The following is a 19,778-nucleotide window of genomic DNA, read 5'->3' as shown; positions in this document are numbered from 1 at the left end:
TAGGGGGACAAGATACTTTCAAATCTTGGTGGAGGGAAGTCTTTGTTTGTGCTTTTTGTTTTGTTCATTGTTCGCTCTTGGGGCTAAGAGGGACCAGACGTACACCCAGGCTCTCCCAATCTTTCTGAATCAGTCTTTCATGTTTCAAAATAGTAAGTAATAGCCAGGCAAGGCGGATTAGTCTTATGTTTGTGTTTCCTCAACTTGTAAATGGTGTTTTTGCTGGAAGGATTTTTACCTCTGTTTGCTATAACTTTGAATCTCAGGCTGGGGGGGGTCCCTCTAGTCTATATGAATCTGAGTACCCTGTAAAGCATTTTCCATCCTGATTTTACAGAGATAATTTTTACCTTTTCTTTCTTTAATTAAAAGCTTTCGTTTTAAGAACCTGATTGATTTTTCCTTGTTTTAGAATCCAAGGGATTGAGTCTGAACTCACCGGGGATTGGTGGGAGAAGAGGAGGGGGATGGTTAATTCCTCTTTGTTTTAAGATCCAAGGAGTTTGGATCTGTGTAAGCCTCTCAAGGCAACCCAGGGAGGGGAGAGTCTGGGGGGGAAAAAAGGGGGATGGTTAATTTCTCCTTGTTTTAAGACCCAAGGGGTTTGGGTCTTGGGTTCCCCAGGGAAGGTTTTGGGGGAACAGAAAGTGTGCCAGACACTGACTTCTGGCTGGTGGCAGCGTACCAAATTTAAGTTAGTAATTAAGCTTAAAAGTAATCATGCAGGTCCCCACTTCTTGAACTCTAAAGTTCAAAGTGAGGAAAAAACCTTGACACCTATGCACATTATTTTATCAATCTAACTCAAGTCTGTCAGTAATCCTAGTCTCTAGGGGCTTATAAGAAAATATGGCTGTTAGGATAAGATGTCCACTGTTATCCAACAATTAGAGAATAGACAGCATGCTTGTAAAAGTCTATCCAGGTAAAATGATGTTCAACCCTTTTGGCACTATAATGATGGCAGGGTGCATAATGTCCCTGCTGTGTTTTAGACTTTTCTTTGAAGCAATGGTAGATGAAGCAATTCCTGATCTATCCCTGGAGTAAAGATTAGATTTCACTCAGACAAACTAATTTATTTTATTTGCATGCACTGACAAAGTTGTCAGAAGCTCTTATTAGAGGAACTGCTCTTTGTGGATGACTGAGCACTTGTAACCTACTCTGAGCAAGACCTGCATAAAATGACATCTTTGTGGCCATGAACAGTAAAAGAGAGACTGAAGCTATTTGAAAAAAAACACAGACTATGAAAAATGCCAGCTTCACCCGCAATAATTATCAGGCTAGTAAGTCGGCCTCCTCAAATACAGCAGATCATGTCAGCCACAAGTGGCAGTGTACAGCGACAAACCACACACGCTTCAATTACAAAGTTAAGATGATTATGGTTTGGCAACAAATTGGAGTGCCAGTCTCAGAAAGCGCTTCTGACCCTGCCTCTTTGAAATCGGGACAACTCTTGTGCCTGTCTAAATCAGGACATTCTCTAATCATCCCCAGTAGATACATATACTTTCAATGAGCTGGCTTCTGCTAGTTAAAAGGGTTATACATTGTGTATACTGTGAAACTCAGCACATGGCCCTCTGTTTACTTAGCACGCACACTGCTTTCTTCCATGAATACCACAAAGTTACAGCCCACTCTTGCAAGGTGCAATAGCTTTAAAGTGCTAGTGTAGTCACTGCACAGGACCAGCTTGTACCCTTCTTCACTTCTTTAAAACAAAAAACATCCTGTCAAGCCTTTCTGAAGGGTTTTTTGTTGTTGTTGTTTTAACCTGGGAAATACCAGGAACATGGCTTCAATGGTTTTGCTGGAGAACTTGTTGGGGATAGTACAATATGTGTATCATTAGAGTCCTCACCTTAATAACGGAGAAAGGAGGTGGTGGCGTGGTTGATTTTTAAAATACGACTTTTTTAATACCTATGAAACTTCAATTTCTAAAAAAAACCTTTCTTTCTCCAAAATATTAAAGCAGTCTGATTAAAAATCCTTTCTCCTCTTAGTAGCTTCACTTTTACTCTCTTGGCTCTTGCGAAGTCGTCATTTGACTAGGTCTTCAGTCATCACAGGATTTTTTTTATTCCTCATTTTTTTTCTTCCATTTTTCATTAGAAATTGAGATTCTGCCTTTCTACCGCATAAAGAAGCAAAATAGAGCACAAACTCTCTTTTCTCTCATTTTTATGTCAAATTTTAAAATAATGAAATGCAGGTTGGTATCTGGTTACTTTTTTCAATAAACTATTTGAATGCCACATAAAATATCTTTCTCTGCATAGAGGGTTTACATTTCACATTTTCTGCAAGAAAAAAATATTTCCCTCCTGAAGTATGATACCAAAAGTACAAAAATCCAAAACCTTTCAGCAGGTTTAAGGCAGAGTCCACTATTATACACCACAAGAAAGCAATATATCAAGCCATTAAAAAGTATGTCTGTAATTTTTTTATATATCAAGCTATTAAGGGCTTTAAAGAAGAAAAATGGATGTGCTGAAAACGTTTTTATTTACACAGTGTCTCCCATCTCTCTTCCTTAATGGGTATCTGAGCTACATTCCATATAACCATATCCTGTAATTATAGCCCATATCATACACAAAACAAAGGCAGATTGCTGGAAGTGACAAAAGCCATCCAAACACAGGTGGCAACCACTTCAGGGACAGTTACTGAATAACGGACAAGTTTAAATATAACCTTAAATATAAATAGTTTTCAGTATGTCCATTATGCAGATTTTAGTATTTGTAGCTTAAATCCCTTTCCTATATGATTTACTTAATTGCTGCAACAGAGTATTTTATTTATGGTTTTTATTTGGATCCCACTTTGGCCTACGGTATAATCCATTGCATTTTGATGTTTCTGAGATTTGGAAGCACCATGTCAAATAACATTTCTGAATGAGGGGATTTCTGCTGGTTGCTTGAATTAAAAACCATTTAAAAAAACCAGGACATTTGTTTATAATTTAAGTGAGTTTTAACTATCAAAATTTTGGGCAATAAACAGTGATATAAGCTTTAACAGACTGTATTCATAAATGTATATACAACTTAGCATACACATCAATTTATGTTTCAAAGGTGCAAAGAATTGAGTGAAATACCCATGAACTACACTGTGCAGATACCTTTTGTTTTGATTAGCAAACAGACACTACATTTAGTGGCAATAGGTTGTGGCAGGACACACCTCATCTACTCAAAACCTTAAAAGAATGAAAATAATAAGCAGAAAAATTTGTGCAGCCCTTTACATCTTAATTTTGCCTCCAACACTATTGTTAACATGCTCCATAAGGCTTTCAATTCTATCTCCTAGAGGCAGCAATACATACCCAATTTCATCCAACTTACACTATAATGCAAAATCTTAACAGTGACCTTATATGCTTTTATATCAGCACATCTAACGGTGGCATTCCATGCATTTTGGTAGTTATTCTGCTTTACCGCTGCTAATATTGACTGCCGCATTTATTTCGCAAAAAATAGAGTAGCCTGAAATTGCCTTCCTTAATATGGACGTGGGGTTGTGGGAGACTGCCCAGGTCAGAAAAGAGATCAGGCTGCTTGGATCAAGAGGGAACAACGAATGCATTCCAAGAACGTAGCTTCCAGCAGCCAAACACCCATAAATAAGCTGGCAACCATGAGCCTCCTTGCACAACTCTATGGGCTGCACTTTGACTAAGTGCCTCTTACTGGGGCAGCAACCAAGGTAGGAGCCCTGCGTTTACCTGGGCAGAAGAAAAGCACAGCTAGTCCCAACAAATGGATCGTGGGGGTAAAGGAAAAGCAAGGTCTCATAGAAGGAATTCAAGATCCAATATAAGTGAAAATCTTTCCCCAATCCCCTCCCACTAAAAATAGCAGATTCTCTCATTTCCCAGCATTTCAAAGCCCCTTCTTTCTCACTTGTACTGTTCCTAACATGCAATCACTATCAGTCACCAGAAGGGGGCTTTGATGCAAAAGAGCAGGTTCCCAAATACTAAAAAAAGAAGATGAAGGCCTGGTCTACACTACGCGTTTATACCGATTTTAGCAGCGTTAAACAGATTTAACGCTGTACCCGTCCACACGAGGCCCTTTATATCGATATAAAGGGCTCTTTAAACTGGTTTCTGTACTCCTCCATGACGAGAGGAATAGTGCTGAAATCGGTATTACCATATCGATTTAGCGTTAGTGTGGCCGCAAATCAACGGTATTGGCCTCCGGGCGGTATCCCACAGTGCACCATTGTGACCGCTCTGGAAAGCAATCTGAACTCGGATGCAATGTCCAGGTAGACAGGAAAAGCCCTGCGAACTTTTGAATTGCATTTCCTGTTTGCCCAGCGCAGAGCTCTGATCAGCACGGGTGGCGATGCATTCCCAAATCCAAAAAGAGCTCCAGCATGGACCGAACGGGAGATACTGGATCTGATCGCTGTATGGTGAGACAAATCTGTTCTATCAGAGTTCCATTACAGAAGATGAAATGCCAAAGCATTTGAACAAAAATCTCCAGGCTATGATACAGAGTCCACAGCACAGTGCTGTGTGACAAGCGTAACGGAAAGCCAAAGAATCAAATGGACGCTCATGGAGGAAGGGAGGGGGTACTGAGGACCCCAGCTATCCTACAGTCCCCGCAGTCTCTGAAAAGCATTTGCATTCCTGGCTGAGCTCCCAATGCCTGTAGGGTCAAACACATTGTCCGGGGTGGTTCGGGGTATAGCTCGTCAATTTACTCTCCCTCCCCCCACCCCCTGGTGAAAGAAAAGGGAAAAAAAATCGTTTCTTGACTTTTTTCAATGTCACCGTATGTCTACTGCATGCTGCTGGTAGACGCAGTGCTGGGGCACTGAACAGCAGCATCCTCTCCCCTCCCTTCCCTGTGGAAGACGGTACAGTGCGGTAGGACTGGTAGCCGTCCCCGTCATCATCCCGTGAGTGCTCCTGGCTGGCCTCAGGTAAGGTCGGCCGGGGGCGCCTGGGTAAAAATAGGAATGACTCCCGGTTATTCCTGGCAGATGGTACAGAATGGCTGGTAACCGTCCTCATCATAGGAACTGGGGGCTGAACTCCATCACCCCCTCCCTTCATGTCTAAAGAAAAGATTCTGTACTGCCTGGACTATCATAGCAGCGGGATGCTGGGCTCCTCTCCCCCTCATCGTTTAATATCCTGCCTGGACTATCATAGCAGCTGGAGGCTGCCTCCCTCTCATTTTATCTCACTAAAAAGTCAGTGTTTCTTATTCCTGCATTCTTTATTACTTCATCATACAAATAGGGGGACCCTGCAACGGTAGCCCAGGAGGGTTAGGGGAGGAGGGAAGCAACGGGTGGGGTTGTTGCAGGGGCACCCCCTGGAATAGCATGCAGCTCATCATTTCTGTGGGATCTGACAAGGAGCGGCTGTGCTCTCTGATTCTCTGATACACTGGTTCTCTAGTACACTTGCTCCATATTCTAGGCAGGACTGACTCTATTTTTAGATAAACCATAAAGGAGGGAATGACCCGGGGAGTCATTCCCATTTTTGTCTTTGCGCCCCTGGCCGACCTCAGCGAAGGTCAGCCAGGAGCACCCATGACAGCAGCAGATGGTACAGAACGACTGATAACCATCATCTCATCGCCAATTTACAATGGCACAGCAGATGGTACAGAATGACTGGTAATCGTCTCTGCTACCTTGCAAAGGCAAATGAATGCTGCTGTGTAGCACTGCAGTAACGCCTCTGTCAGCGGCATCCAGTACACATACAGTGACAGTGACAAAAGGCAAAACGGGCTCCATGGTTGCCATGCTATGGCGTCTGCCAGGGCAATCCAGGGAAAAAGGGCGTGAAATGATTGTCTGCCGTTGCTTTCACGGAGGAAGGAATGAGTGACGACATTTACCCAGAATCACCCGCAACACTGTTTTTGTACCATCATGCATTGGGATCTCAACCCAGAATTCCAATGGGCGGGGGAGACAGTGGGAACTATGGGATAGCTACGGGATAGCTACCCACAGTGCAAAGCTCCAGAAATCGACGCTAGCCTCGGTACATGGACACACACCGCCAAATTATTGTGCTTTGTGTGGCCACGTGCACTCGACTTTATACAATCTGTTTTACAAAACTGGTTTATGTAAAATCGGAATAATCCTGTAGTGTAGAGGTACCCGAATTCTGAACACATTCTGCCCACTCCTGAAAGCCAAGGTTTTCAGAGACAGAGGGTCCCTCTAACATTTTCTGAGAGGCACCACCTGAAACTGCTGCACCTGTCTGCACCTTAGTACAGGATCATTCTTCTCATTATACTCCAGGCTGGGTCTCGTTTGCAGCTGTAAGTCTTTTACTCATTCCACGGTAACTGTGCTCTATGAATATTTTCAGAATTCCCAGGGATTATGCGAAAATGATGGCCAACCCCACGGGGGTGAGGAGAGGGAAATGGTGTAAACACAGAGGAAAACGTACTTGGATTTTCAAGATCAGGACATGCAAATATCACAGTCAATTGATTGGTCACTGCAGTCTGCACTTCCTCTCACCTCTACATCAATGTCCCCCTTCTTTTCTTTTCTGTGTGCTGAATAATAGGCTGATTGATACATACAAGTGCTGCCTTCCTATCTCCCATCACTCATATACTAGCTAGTTATTCATACTCTCACTTTCACTTCTCCCCTAAATCCACCTATCCTCATTCACTCACTCACAAGAGTAATAGGGCAGAGGTTCTCAAACTGGGGGTCGGGACCCCTCAGGGGGTCACGAGGTCAATATATGGGGGGTCGTGAGCTGTCAACTTCCACCCCAAACCCTGCTTGCCTCCAGCATTTATAATGGTGTTAAATATATTTAAAAGGGTGTTTAATTTATTAGGAGGGTCACACTCAGAGGCTTGTGATATGAAAGGGGTCACCAGTAAAGAAGTGTGAGACCCACTGTAATAGGGGATACCTATTTATTTATAGGAGTACTTGTGGCACCTTAGAGACTAATACATTTATTTGAGCATAAGTTTCGTGGGCTACAGTCCACTTCATCGGAAGCTTATGCTCAAATAAATTTGTCTCTAAGGTGCCACAAGTACTCCTCTTCTTTTTGCGGAAACAGACTAATATGGCTGCTACTCTGAAACCTATTTATTTATGCAGATTATTAGAGATTAAATTCTTATTTCTTCACAGAACAGGATAAATCAGCAGTAGCAGGACAGACTTCTCACATGCTGTCCTGCCAACATGCCTCAATCCTGATCCAGAAAAACCACTTCTCCGTAAATGAGCAGAATGTTCAATTTATCCAGTTCACACAATCCCTGCCCTTAGCTGAAGCTGTCAACAAGAGGGCCAATTAGTGCCAACTGTGGTGATGATTTTTCTGTTATGGCCATTTGAACACTGAAGCTGCTGTTAAACAGAGTTAAGGCAGATAAAAGCAACTTACCTTCCTTGAAGTTAGCATTCTTTTGCCTCACTAGAACACGGAAGTTTTCTGCTGGGTTAATACTCCCAACCTACAAAAGATCGAGGAATGATTATACTACATGCCAACGCATAGCTCCCCTTTCCTCCTGTATAGCTCCACTTTCCTCCTGTATATCAACAGAAATATTTACAATCAATTTATTTCAATATGGATGGAGAAGCTACATTTTTTGCTATAATGGGGTCAAATAAAGGACAATTCTTAGGATGAAATGTTAACCCTGATCAGAGGCTAGTTTTGACATGAACAGCTATACAAGATGAATCTACACTTACTATACTTCCCTCCTATGAACTGATCACATTCTCTAGGGTCAGAGGTACAGGAATTCAGGCTGTTGGCTAGTTCAGATTCAAGACTTTTTGTAGCTTATTCATCCTAACCCATGCTTAATTAGGAGTGAGAGTTCTTAGCAATGTGGGTACAGAGAGTAGCTGATCTGGCCCTCCAATAAGACACTGGAAATGAAAAGCTAATACTCAATTCAGCTAGCTGCTGCCCTTTCTGGTCCAGTCTGACATTTCAGAGCTGATGCTTTGAGAAAGCGTGTAAGTGCAGAGACCTCACACCATCTAAGGGAACTAAAAGCAGGTCAGGCATAAAGAAAGATTCACTGCAGAAATGGGCAGAAGAGCTACAGACATACAAATCTACGCTGCTTAGCATCCTTTTTCCAGCGTACCACATTAACTCTGAGTCACAACAAAATATACAGTCAGTCTTCTCTTAGAAAGGCTCCACTGTTCTGAAGATAGAGGAGAAATACTCTTGGCTCTGTTCTCTACTTGATCAATCTAACCCACAACATTATATTCTTCTTTAAGGCCAAATTCTGCCTTTTGCTAAGTACTGGCTTGTGGCTCTGAAGGAAGTACTTGGCCCCTAGTATTCTAACAAATATTCTAATAGCAAACTGAAAAGAATGCAAGGAAAAGGTATATAATTTTTTAGGTTGCAAGTAACTTTCACAGTAAAGGTCTGGGAATGGAAAAAGGCTATGTAGCCCATCCACTTGCTTCCTGCATCCTTCGGACTATATTCTATATATAAACTCCTCCTATATCACCATACTCATTTTGGCTTCAGGGAAAAGGTGTGTTTAAATTCTTCTCCCTAAACAGTGAGTCAAAATTCTTCTAAATTTATTTTATATTTTAATGCTTTACAAGCAAACATTTCTCACACACATCTTCTAATAAACTGCTTCTTCCTGTTAGTGGGTTGGGTTTTTTGTTTTTTGTTTGGTTTTTTCATTTTTCAAAAGTATACTATGCTATGCTATTAGAAAATCTGATTTTTATGTTGGGTGTGAAATGAGCACAGCCCTCTTTCTTTTTAAATCATGTCACACATTTCAAGTGTTGAAAAGAACTGAGATATTCTTTTATCTTAATTTATACAAAATAACTATTTTTTTCTCTGACACCAAAATCAGGCAAGCAAAGGAAGATGCATAGCTCCGACACATACTTGCATGCCAATGAAGCCTAACAGATAGGAAGCTAATTTAACTGTTTAACTTTGGTGGCAGAAATAAACCCATTTTGTGACTTGTATTCCCAAGCAATGCAGACAATAGGCTCTGAAATCAGAGCAACATTTGGAAAAAGCGGAATATGAAGGGCTTTAGGGTACAACTATACTACCCGCCGGATTGGTGGGTAGTAATCAATCTATCTATCAGGGATCGATTTATCGCATCTTGTCTAGACGCGATAAATCGATCCGTGAATCGACGCCCATACTCCACCTCAGCAGGAGGAATAAGCTGCATTGACAGGGGAGCGGCGGCAGTCGACTGGACGGCCAGGTAAGTCAAACTAAGATACTTTGACTTCAGCTACGCGAATAGTGTAGCTGAAGTTGTGTATCTTAGATCGATCCCACCCCCCAGTGTAGACCAGCCCTTATTTTGCTTTTTAAAGCAGCAGATACAAGAGAAAACTAAGAGCAAATTCTGCTCTGGTATCTAACAGTGAATCTCAGTTCTGAAATTCTATTTATCTTACACCTAAGGAATAGCTCTTGGGAGTTCCATGCACGCTGGGAAGGAAAAATTTTGCCTTAAAAGCAGTCAGAGCTAGCTGGCTACTACATTCAGATATATACAAGAACAGGACTAGTCAGTTCATTTTACATCCAGCAGGAAGTAATTCTCAATCAAATGTATTTCAGATGAGAGATGCCCCTCCATTAATATAAAAACAGTCCCCAAGGGAAGGTCTAGAATTATTCTTTCCCATGAAAGAGAGGATTTGTAAAGCTTACAGTGGTGACATTGCCTTCAGCAAGGTTTGCGATGCTAAAGCTGCCTTCTTCATTTTCAGCATTTGCCTTTTTAGTACTGGGTCCATCTTCATTGCTGGAAGTGAAGATGACAAAAAAATAAATGCAGCAAATCAAAACAAACCAACCTCCCACCTGAGCAACAAGTGAGTGTGTTTGTGCAACGTATGATAAAAAGAGAAGACCAGGATGACAATTTTGTTGTATGATTGTCTCCACCTTATGAACAAACCATATACTGATAGAAATGTAGGGCAGGAAAGGATGTTGAGAGATCACTAAGTACAGCCCCTGTACTGTGGCATGATGAAATATACCTAGACCATCTCTGGCAGGTGTTTATCCAACCTGTTTTTAAAAACCTCCAATGATGGAGATCCCTCAGCCTCCCTTGGAAGCCTGTTCCAGAACTTAACTACCCTTATAGTTAGAAAGATTTTCCTAATATCTAACCTAAATCTCCATACCTTATTCTTCCTACATCAGACAGGAGGAGAGAGCACCCCCAAGCAGAAACAATGGATCAAATTCAACCTCTGTGTAAGCAAGAGCAACCCTCACTGAAGTCAATGGATTAAGTGCCCAGCTATGCTAGGGTTGAATTTGGACAAAAGACTTTTTCCCACCACCAGGAATGTGGGACACTGCCAGACCCATTATGTGTAAGTTCACATGCTAAGACTGCCCAGCTTCATTTTATAGCATATTCGTGATCCTTAGCATTCACATCATATTCCTTTTAAAGACGAAATTGCCAGAGCAGGTAATGGAAACTTAACATTTAAGTAAGAAATCCATTTACCCTTCAAATATTATTTGCTAGTTCCTGTCATGGAATTGACAGCTATTAGATATCAGTGTACACAGAGAGCTGAGAGTCTAATAACCCATCTTCTCCATCAGTGTACTCTAGAGCTTTATCAACGTCCACTTACAGCTGTCAAAACTTACTAGACAAACCCCAATTAGGTATGAGAGTGAGCTTTCAAAAGACAAGTTTTAATTTTTTTAAATTAATTATGGTTTTAGGCCATCTTCTAACTTTGTCCTCTCAGATAACAGATTCCAAGGTGAAGACTCAAACAGAGAATGAATTTTGTCAGCTAATATAATATGGCAAACTTTAACAGCACATCTTAGGGATGGGAGAAGAAAATCAAGTTAATAACAACAGGAAAAATCCAAGATGTGTATAATTCTGTTCTTTGCTCTTAAGCATAAAAGTATGAGGCTATTGAAAAAGGAAAATCAATTTGAGGTAAGAATGATAGAGCTACTAAATGATTACAAATATTGTGAATTAGCCCTGGTCTACACTAGGAGTTTAGGTTGAATTTAGCAGCGTTACATCGATTTAACCCTGCATCCGTCCACACGGCGAAGACTTTTTTTCGACTTAAAGGGCTCTTAAAGTTGATTTCTGTACTCCTCCCCTGATGAGGGGATTAGTGCTGAAATCGACCTTGCCGGGTCGAATTTGGGATAGTATGGTCACAATTCAACGGTATTGGCCTCTGGGAGCTATCCCAGAGTGCTCCATTGTGACCACTCTGGACAGCACTCTCAACTCAGATGCACTGGCCAGGTAGACAGGAAAAGGTCCGCAAACATTTGAATCTCATTTCCTGTTTGGTCAGTGTAGCAATCTGCAGGTGAGTGCAGATCTCATCAGCAGAGATGACCATAATGGAGTCCCAGAATCTTAAAAGAGCCCCAGCGTGGACCGAACGGGAAGTACAGGATCTGATCGCTGTATGGGGAGATGAATCCGTGCTATCAGAACTCTGTTCCAAAAGACGAAATCCCCAAATATTTGAAAAAATCTCAAAGGGCACAAAGGACAGAGGCTATAACAGTGCTGCATGAAACTGAAGGAGCTGAGGCAAGCCCACCAAAAAACCAGAAAGGCAAACGGCCGTTCCGGGTTAGAGCCCCAAACATGCCGCTTCTATAATGAGCTGCATGCCATTCTAGCAGGTGCCCCTACAACTACCCCACCCCTGTGCTTTGACTCTGTCACTGGAGTAGCACGCAGTAGGGATGCGGGTTTTGTGGACGAGGAAGATGAGGAGGAGGAGGCTGAAGATAGCTCACAGCAAGCAAGTGGAGAAACAGTTTTCCCTGGCAGCCAAGAACTGTTTTTCACCCTGGACCTGGAGTCAGTACCCCCACAAACCCACCCAAGGCTGCCTCCCAGACCGGCCAGGCGGAGAAGGGACCTCTGGTGGGTATACCTTTGTAAATATTATACATGGTTTAAAAGCAAGTGTGTTTAATGATTAATTTGCCCTGGCATTTGCAGCCAGTACAGCTATTGGAAAAGTCTGTTAACGTGTCTGGAGATGGAGTGGAAAATCCTCCAGGGACATCTCCATGAAGCTCTCCTGGAGGTACTCCAAAAGCCTCTGCAGAAGGTTTCTGGGCAGGGCAGTCTTATCTGTCCTCCAAGAGCTGCAAATGTTTCAACGCTCACATTATCTTCTCCTTCCCAGAGGCTAGCGAAGATTAGAAGGTGAAAAAAACGCACTCACGATGACATGTTCTCTGAGCTCACGCAGTCCTCCCACACTGAAAGAGCCCAGCAGAATGTGTGGGCAGACAACGTCAGAGTCCAGGAAAGCACAATATGAATGCGAGGACGGGTGGCGGGCTGAGGATAATAAGTGGTGGGCTGAAGATGATCGGTGGCATCAGCTTGGTGACAGAAGGCAAGAGGCAATGCTGAGGCTACTGGAGGAACACTGATATGTTCCGGCGTATGGTTGAGGTTCAAGAAAAGCAGCATAACCACAGACTGTCACTACCGCCCCTGTGTAACCAACCGCCCTCCTCCCCAAGTTCCATAGCCTCCTCATCCAGACACCCAAGAACGTGGTGGTGGGGGCCTCTGGACACCCAACCACTCCACCCCAGAGGACTGCCCAAGCAACAGAAAGTTGGCATTCAGTAAGTTTTAAAGTGCAGTGTAGCCTTGTCCTTCCCTCCTCCCCACCCCACCCCTCCCGGGCTACCTTGGCAGTTATCCTCCTATTTGTGTGATGAATCAATAAAGAATGCATGAATGTGACACAACAATGACTTTATTGCCTCTGCAAGCAGTGATCGAAAGGGGGAGGAGAGGGTGGTTAGCTTACAGGGAAGTAGAGTGAACCGAAGAGGGGGGTCATCTAGGAGAAACAAACAGAACTTTCAAACCGTAGCCTGGCCAGTCATGAAACTGGCTTTCAACGCTTCACAGTCTGCCACCATTCTGCACTTGCTCAGCCTATAGTTGAAAGGCTCCTGACTACTGTCCAGGTTGCCTGTGTATAGCTTCATGAGCCATGGCATTAAGGGGTAGGCTGGGTCCCCCAGGATAACTATAGGCATTTCAATATCCTCAATGGTTATTTTCTGGTCTGAGAAGAAAGTCCCTTGCTGCAACTTTTGAAACAGACCAGCGTTCCTGAAGATGCGAGAGTCATGTACTTTTCCCGGCCATCCCATGTTGATGTTGGTGAAACGTCCGTTGTGATCCACCGTACTTGCAGCACCATTGAAAAGTTCCCCTTTCGGTTTATGTATTCACTGCCTTGGCGCTCCGGTGCCAAGATAGGGATATGGGTTCCGTCTATCACTCCACCACAGTTAGGGAATACCATTGCAGCAAAGCCGTCCACTATGACCTGAACATTTCCCAGAGTCACTACCCTTGATATCAGCAGCTCTTTGATTGCTTTGGCTACTTGGATCACAGCAGTCCCCACAGTAGATTTGCCCACTCCAAATTGATGCCCAATTGACAGGTAGCTGTCTGGCATTGCAAGCTTCCACAGGACTATTGCCACTCGCTTGTGAACTATGAGGGCTACTCTCATCTTGGTATTCTTGCGCTTCAGGGCAGGGGAAAGCAAATCACAAAGTTCCATGAAAGTGCCCTTACGCTTACAAAAGTTTCGCAGCCACTGGGAATCATCCCAGACATGCAACACTATGCAGTCCCACCAGTCTGTGCTTGTTTCCTAGGCCCAGAATCAGCGTTCCATGGCATGAACCTGCCCCATTAACACCATGATGTCCACATTGCCGGGAACCGTACTTTGAGAGAAGTCTGTGTCCATGTCCTCATCACTCTTGTCACCGTGCTGCCATCGCCTCTTCGCCTGGTTTTGCTTTTGCAGGTTCTGGTTCTGCATATACTGCAGGATAATGCGTGTGGTGTTTACAGTGCTCATAATTGCGGCAGTGATCTGAGAGGGCTCCATGCTTGCCATGCTGTGGTGTCTGCACTGAAAAAAGGTGTGAAACAATTGCCTGCCGTTGCTTTGATAGAGGGAGGGGCGACTTGGCTTACAGGGAATTCAAATCAACAAAGGGGGTGGGTTTGCATCAAGGAGAAACACACACAACTGTCACACAGAATGGCCCCCTCAAGGATTGAACTCAAAACCCTGGGTTTAGTAGGCCAATGCTGAAACCACTTAGCTATCCCACCCCTCACTACTCAGGGAGGGTGGGAGGGGGGAGAAAATGAATACAAATGAATACAAAACAAATCTGGTCTCTTTCTTGTTTTGATCCACTCCATCTCTTCTATACATCTTAGGCTGGCAGCAGACTCGCCAGAAGACAGTGCAGTACGACTGCAGGCAGGACTGAATCTCCATGAGACAAAACTTAAAAAGAGAATGACCTGGAGTCACTTCCATTTATGTCCAGGTGCCCCTGACAGACCTCACCAAGGTCGGCTAAAAGAGCACTCAGGAGACAACGATGATGGCTACCAGTCGTAATGCACCGTCTGCTGCCAAAAAGCAATGAGCTGCTGCTGTGTAGCAACGCAGTGCCACTTCTGCCAGCACCCAGGAGACGTATGGTGATGGTGAGCTGAGCAGGCTCCATGCTTGCATGGTATGGCATCTGCACTGGTAACCCAGGAAATAAGGCTCGAAACGATTGTCAGCCGTTGCTTTCACGGGGGGGAGGGAATGCGGGCTGACGACATGTACCCAGAACCACCCGCAACAATGTTTTTGACTCATCAGACATTGGGAGCTCAACCCAGAATTCCAATGAGCGGCGGAGACTGCGGGAACTGTGGGATAGCTACCATAGTGCAATGCTCTGGAAGTCGATGCTAGCCTTGGTACTGTAGATGAACTCCACCGAGTTAATGGTCTTAATGGACTTGCAGTGGGGGGACACACACTATTGACTGTATAAAATCGATTTCTAAAATATCGACTTCTATAAATTCGACCTAATTTCATAGTGTAGGCATACCCTTAGACATCAATTACTGTTAATACTTGTTCACAGAAACCCAAAACAGAATCAAATAAAAGTGTTATTCTGAAAAATCCTGAACCTGCAGCAAAGAAAATCAGATGCTTGAAAAGGTAAGGATGAGAAAAAGGCACTAGGCCAGGCACTGTTTTGCATTCTTAGCAACTGGAAACTAGCTTTAAAAATTACATGAATATGAAAGGTAAAGCTCTAATTTTAGAAAGAAACTTTCCAACCCTCATCTTTATCACCCTCTACCTACATCATAGACCACACCTATCTCTACCTTTCTCTCTCAATTTTATCACTGGTCTTCTTTGTCCCTTTGCTTAATTTTGTCACTGTTAGGATAAAATCCTTCTCCTTTGCAACTCCTGTCATCTGACATAGCCTTGCTTCTCACTCACTGTAAAAGTTTGGCATATTATATCAAGCAACACTGGAGAAAACTGCTTAATCACTCTTTGCCTCCATATACTCATCTGTAAAATGGAGAAAGTAATACTCACCTAATACAGCATAGGTTATGGACTGGTAAATTAATTAATATATTAAAGAGTGTTGGGATCCTTGAATGAAAGTGCACTATAGAAGAGCAATGTTCTCTTAAAATCTCCTCTGAAAACATACTTTCACCCTTGTGAATGCTTCATTTTTTTCTTTGTTCCTCTGCCATTATTTTTAATGCTGTTAAGTGTTTTGGGATATTATGGGTATGACAGATGCTGTGAAAAAAATAAAGCTGTATTTAAACTTAGGGCCAGATCCTCAGCTAGTGTAAATCAGTGTAGTTCAGCTGAAGCCAATGGACACATACCAGTTTATATGAGCTGAAGATGTGCCTCTAAAAGTTTATCTGTTACTCATAATATATTGATTAGCTAGCTGCATTTTAGAAATGTAAAAAACATTTCAGAAAAATTAATGAAGTGCACATTTAAGATTAATTTAAAGGCTGGAATATTATACCCACTTCTAAGTTTATATAACAGCTTTTCCCAAACTGAGGTTAGGGTGGCTCCTACCTCTTCATTGCAAACCCACGGAAGAAAAAGGAAAATTTCTGTTTTACTGAGCTTCTTACCATTCAGGACTCAACAAAAGTGAAACTGATTAATGAATGCTGAATATTAAAATCTACATTAACATAGCTTGCTTCTAGTCCATACCACCATTATACTGTGATCCCATCAGATCTCAAAAACTAAGCAGAGGTGAATCAGGTGCACATTTGGATGGGAGACATCAAATAAAAAACCTAGAAGCTGCATGAATAGTATTGGTGATTCATAATAACAACAACAACATTACGCATCTGTAGATGTCAAAGATTCATACAAAGTTGAACAAGTGTCATTATCCCTATTTTACAGGTGGAGACACTAAAAAGCAAAGAGGTGAAATGACTTGGCCAAGATCCCACAGAGTCAGTGATACAAACGGGAACAGAGCCCAGTCTCCTGACTGCAAGTCCAGGATCCAGTCCACTGGACTATACTGCCAATATTGGGACTTTTCCCTCCAAGGAATGTCCTAACTGTACTGATGACATCCACATGACACATAATGCCTTATTTTAAAAGACAGTGATAAACAATAAGAGATAATCTCACTGAACACGCAAAGTACTGTACAAACAGCACTTACTCATAGACTCATAGGCTCATAGACTCCAGGACTGGAAGGGACCTCGAGAGGTCATCAAGTCCAGTCCCCTGCCCTCATGGCAGGACCAAATATTGTCTAGACCATCCCTAATAGACATTTATCTAACCTACTCTTAAATATCTCCAGAGATGGAGATTCCACAACTTCCCTAGGCAAACTATTCCAGTGTTTAACTACCCTGACAGTGAGGAACTTTTTCCTAATGTCCAACCTAAACCTCCCTTGCTGCAGTTTAAGCCCATTGCTTCTTGTTCTATCATTGGAGGCTAAGGTGAACAAGTTTTCTCCCTCCTCCTGATGACACCCTTTTAGATACCTGAAAACTGCTATCATGTCCCCTCTCAGTCTTCTCTTTTCCAAAATAAACAAACCCAATTCCTTCAGCCTTCCTTCATAGGTCATGTTCTCAAGACCTTTAATCATTCTTGTTGCTCTTCTCTGGACCCTCTCCAATTTCTCCACATCTTTCTTGAAATGTGGTGCCCAGAACTGGACACAATACTCCAGCTGAGGCCTGACCAGCGCAGAGTAAAGCGGAAGAATGACTTCTCGTGTCTTGTTTACAACACACCTGTTAAAGCATCCCAGAATCATGTTTGCTTTTTTTGCAACAGTATCACACTGTTGACTCTTATTAAGCTTGTGATCTACTATGACCCCTAGATCTCTTTCTGCCATACTCCTTCCTAGACAGTCTCTTCCCATCCTGTATGGGAAACTGATTGTTCCTTCCTAAGTGGAGCACTTTGCATTTATCTTTATTGAACTTCATCCTGTTTACCTCAAGACCAGTTCTCCAATTTGTCTAGATCATTTTGAATTTTGACCCTGTCCTCCAAAGCAGTTGCAATCCCTCCCAGTTTGGTATCGTCCGCAAACTTAATAAGCGTACTTTCTATGCCAACATCTAAATCGTTGATGAAGATATTGAACAGAACAGGTCCCAAAACAGATCCCTGCGGAACCCCACTTGTTATACCTTTCCAGCAGGATTGGGAGCCATTAATAACTACTCTCTGAGTACAGTTATCCAGCCAGTTATGCACCCACCTTATAGTAGCCCCATCTAAATTGTACTTTCCTAGTTTATCCATAAGAATATCATGCGAGACCGTATCAAATGCCTTACTAAAGTCTAGGTATATCACATCCACTGCTTCTCCCTTATCCACAAGGCTCGTTATCCTATCCTAACGCTATCAGATTAGTTTGACACGATTTGTTCTTTACAAATCCATGCTGGCTATTCCCTATCACCTTACCACCATCCAAGTGTTTGCAGATGATTTCTTTAATTACCTGCTCCATTACCTTCCCTGGCACAGAAGTTAAACTAACTGGTCTGTAGATCAAAGAAAAATGTAGTGTTTCTTTCAAATCAAAACCAAATGTTTAATAGCACTGTGCATATTCTCCTTAATACCAGGAGTTTAGGTTTCTGAATTTTAGTGAGTTTGAAATAGAAATCTCTCTCACAGCTTCATTAATTTTAAGGCGAAAAAGGCCAATGGTGATCATTTAGTCTGACATCCTGCATAACACAATCCATAGGACTTCCCTAAATTAATTCCTGCTTCAAATCTAATAGCTGAGGTTCAACTAGAGCACATCTTTTAGAAAAATATCCAATCCTGATTTAAATATTTCCAGAGATGTGGAATCCACCACAACTCTTGATGCATTGTACCAACCATTAATTAATGAGCAGGGGATCCACCGCTGGTGGCTCAGCAGTAGAGAGGAACTGGACACATCAAGTAATAGACTAGTAGCAGAATGTCTTTTGTTTCTGATATATTTTAAAAACTTTCTTGTGGTCCTTAAATCTGCTGCAATAGATTTTTCTTTGCTGCCAACATTCCCTTTTTCTATTTATTATACATTGATATTTTTTTCTTGGCTGCTTTTACTTCCCCTCTAAACTAGGCCAGTTTTTTCACCTGTGGGATTATGGCTTTTTGGGCATCTAGTAAAATGTTCTTAAACGGTTTCCAATTATTGTTCACATTTTTCCATTTAAATTTGTTCTCCCAGTTGATTCAGCTTATAATTTTCAGCTTTGTGAAACTGACCTGTTAAAAGTACCAAGTATTTATATTACTGGTTGGGACATAGGAAGGAAGAACCAGAATTCACTAATCTGATTACACAAAAGCAAGCAGGCACAAACAAAGCAGTGAAAGAAATAGAAAGCAAGGTATTTAACAATCTGGGTTTGGCCAAGAAGTGATGAATAGTACTGACCAGTGGAACTGAATATTCAATATGAGTAAATAAAATAAAGGGCACAAAGTCCTAAATGAGAATTGTTTAAAATTACACCTCTACCCCGATATAACACGACTCGACACAACACAAATTCAGAAATAACGCAGTAAAGCAGTGCTGTTGGTCAGGGCGGGGAGGTAAGGGGTGCACTACACACTCCAGCGGATCAAAGCAAATTCAGTATCACGCGGTTTCACCCCTATAACACGGTAAGATTTTTTGGCTCCTGAGAACAGCATTATACCGGGGTAGAGGTGTACTTCTCAATATTTATTACTAAACAAAAATGTTACAGATACTATCTCAAAGTGGCAAAAGGAAGGACACTCAGAACCAAGGTCATCACACTGTGCAATTCATCCCATTATGCCTAGACATTGAAATACAAACAATGATACAGAACAGGACAGATTCAGTTAAGAACTTCTACAGCACCATAAACACACTAAGAGGTTGGGAACACAGTGGATAGCTCTAATTACAAATCACAGAAATGTAGGGTGGGAAGGGACCTTGAGAGGTCATCAAATCTAGCCCCCTTCACTGAGGCAGGACCAGGTAAACCCAGACCATCCCTGACAGGTGTCTGTCCAACCTGTTCTTAAAAACCTCCAATGACGTGATTCCATTTGGAAACCCATTCGAAAATTTAACTACCCTTATAGTTAGAAAGTTTTTCCTAATATCTAACCTAAATCTCCCTTGCTACAGATTAACTCCATAATTTCTTGTCCTATCTTCAGTGGACATTGAGAACAACTGATCATTGTCCTCTTTCTAACAGCTC

General features: G+C 42.4%; 1 protein-coding gene across 2 annotated transcripts in view; it reads right to left on the bottom strand.

Annotated features, from left to right (window-relative positions):
- XRCC5 (X-ray repair cross complementing 5) overlaps nucleotides 1-19,778 on the bottom strand; it is an 88,177-nt gene that overhangs the window by 26,221 nt on the left and 42,178 nt on the right. For both annotated transcript variants that reach the window (XM_050917051.1, XM_050917052.1), the window contains exons 15-16: nucleotides 9,773-9,866; nucleotides 7,463-7,532 (exon numbers count right to left, since the gene is read on the bottom strand). In XM_050917051.1, the coding sequence (XP_050773008.1) occupies nucleotides 7,463-7,532; nucleotides 9,773-9,866 (164 nt within the window). The remainder of the gene's footprint in view (nucleotides 1-7,462; nucleotides 7,533-9,772; nucleotides 9,867-19,778) is intronic.

Source organism: Gopherus flavomarginatus, chromosome 10, assembly GCF_025201925.1.
Source record: "Gopherus flavomarginatus isolate rGopFla2 chromosome 10, rGopFla2.mat.asm, whole genome shotgun sequence".
Taxonomy (NCBI): Eukaryota; Metazoa; Chordata; order Testudines; family Testudinidae; genus Gopherus; species Gopherus flavomarginatus.
Note: the sequence above shows the minus strand (reverse complement) of the source record. Positions and strands in the feature narration are given on the sequence as shown.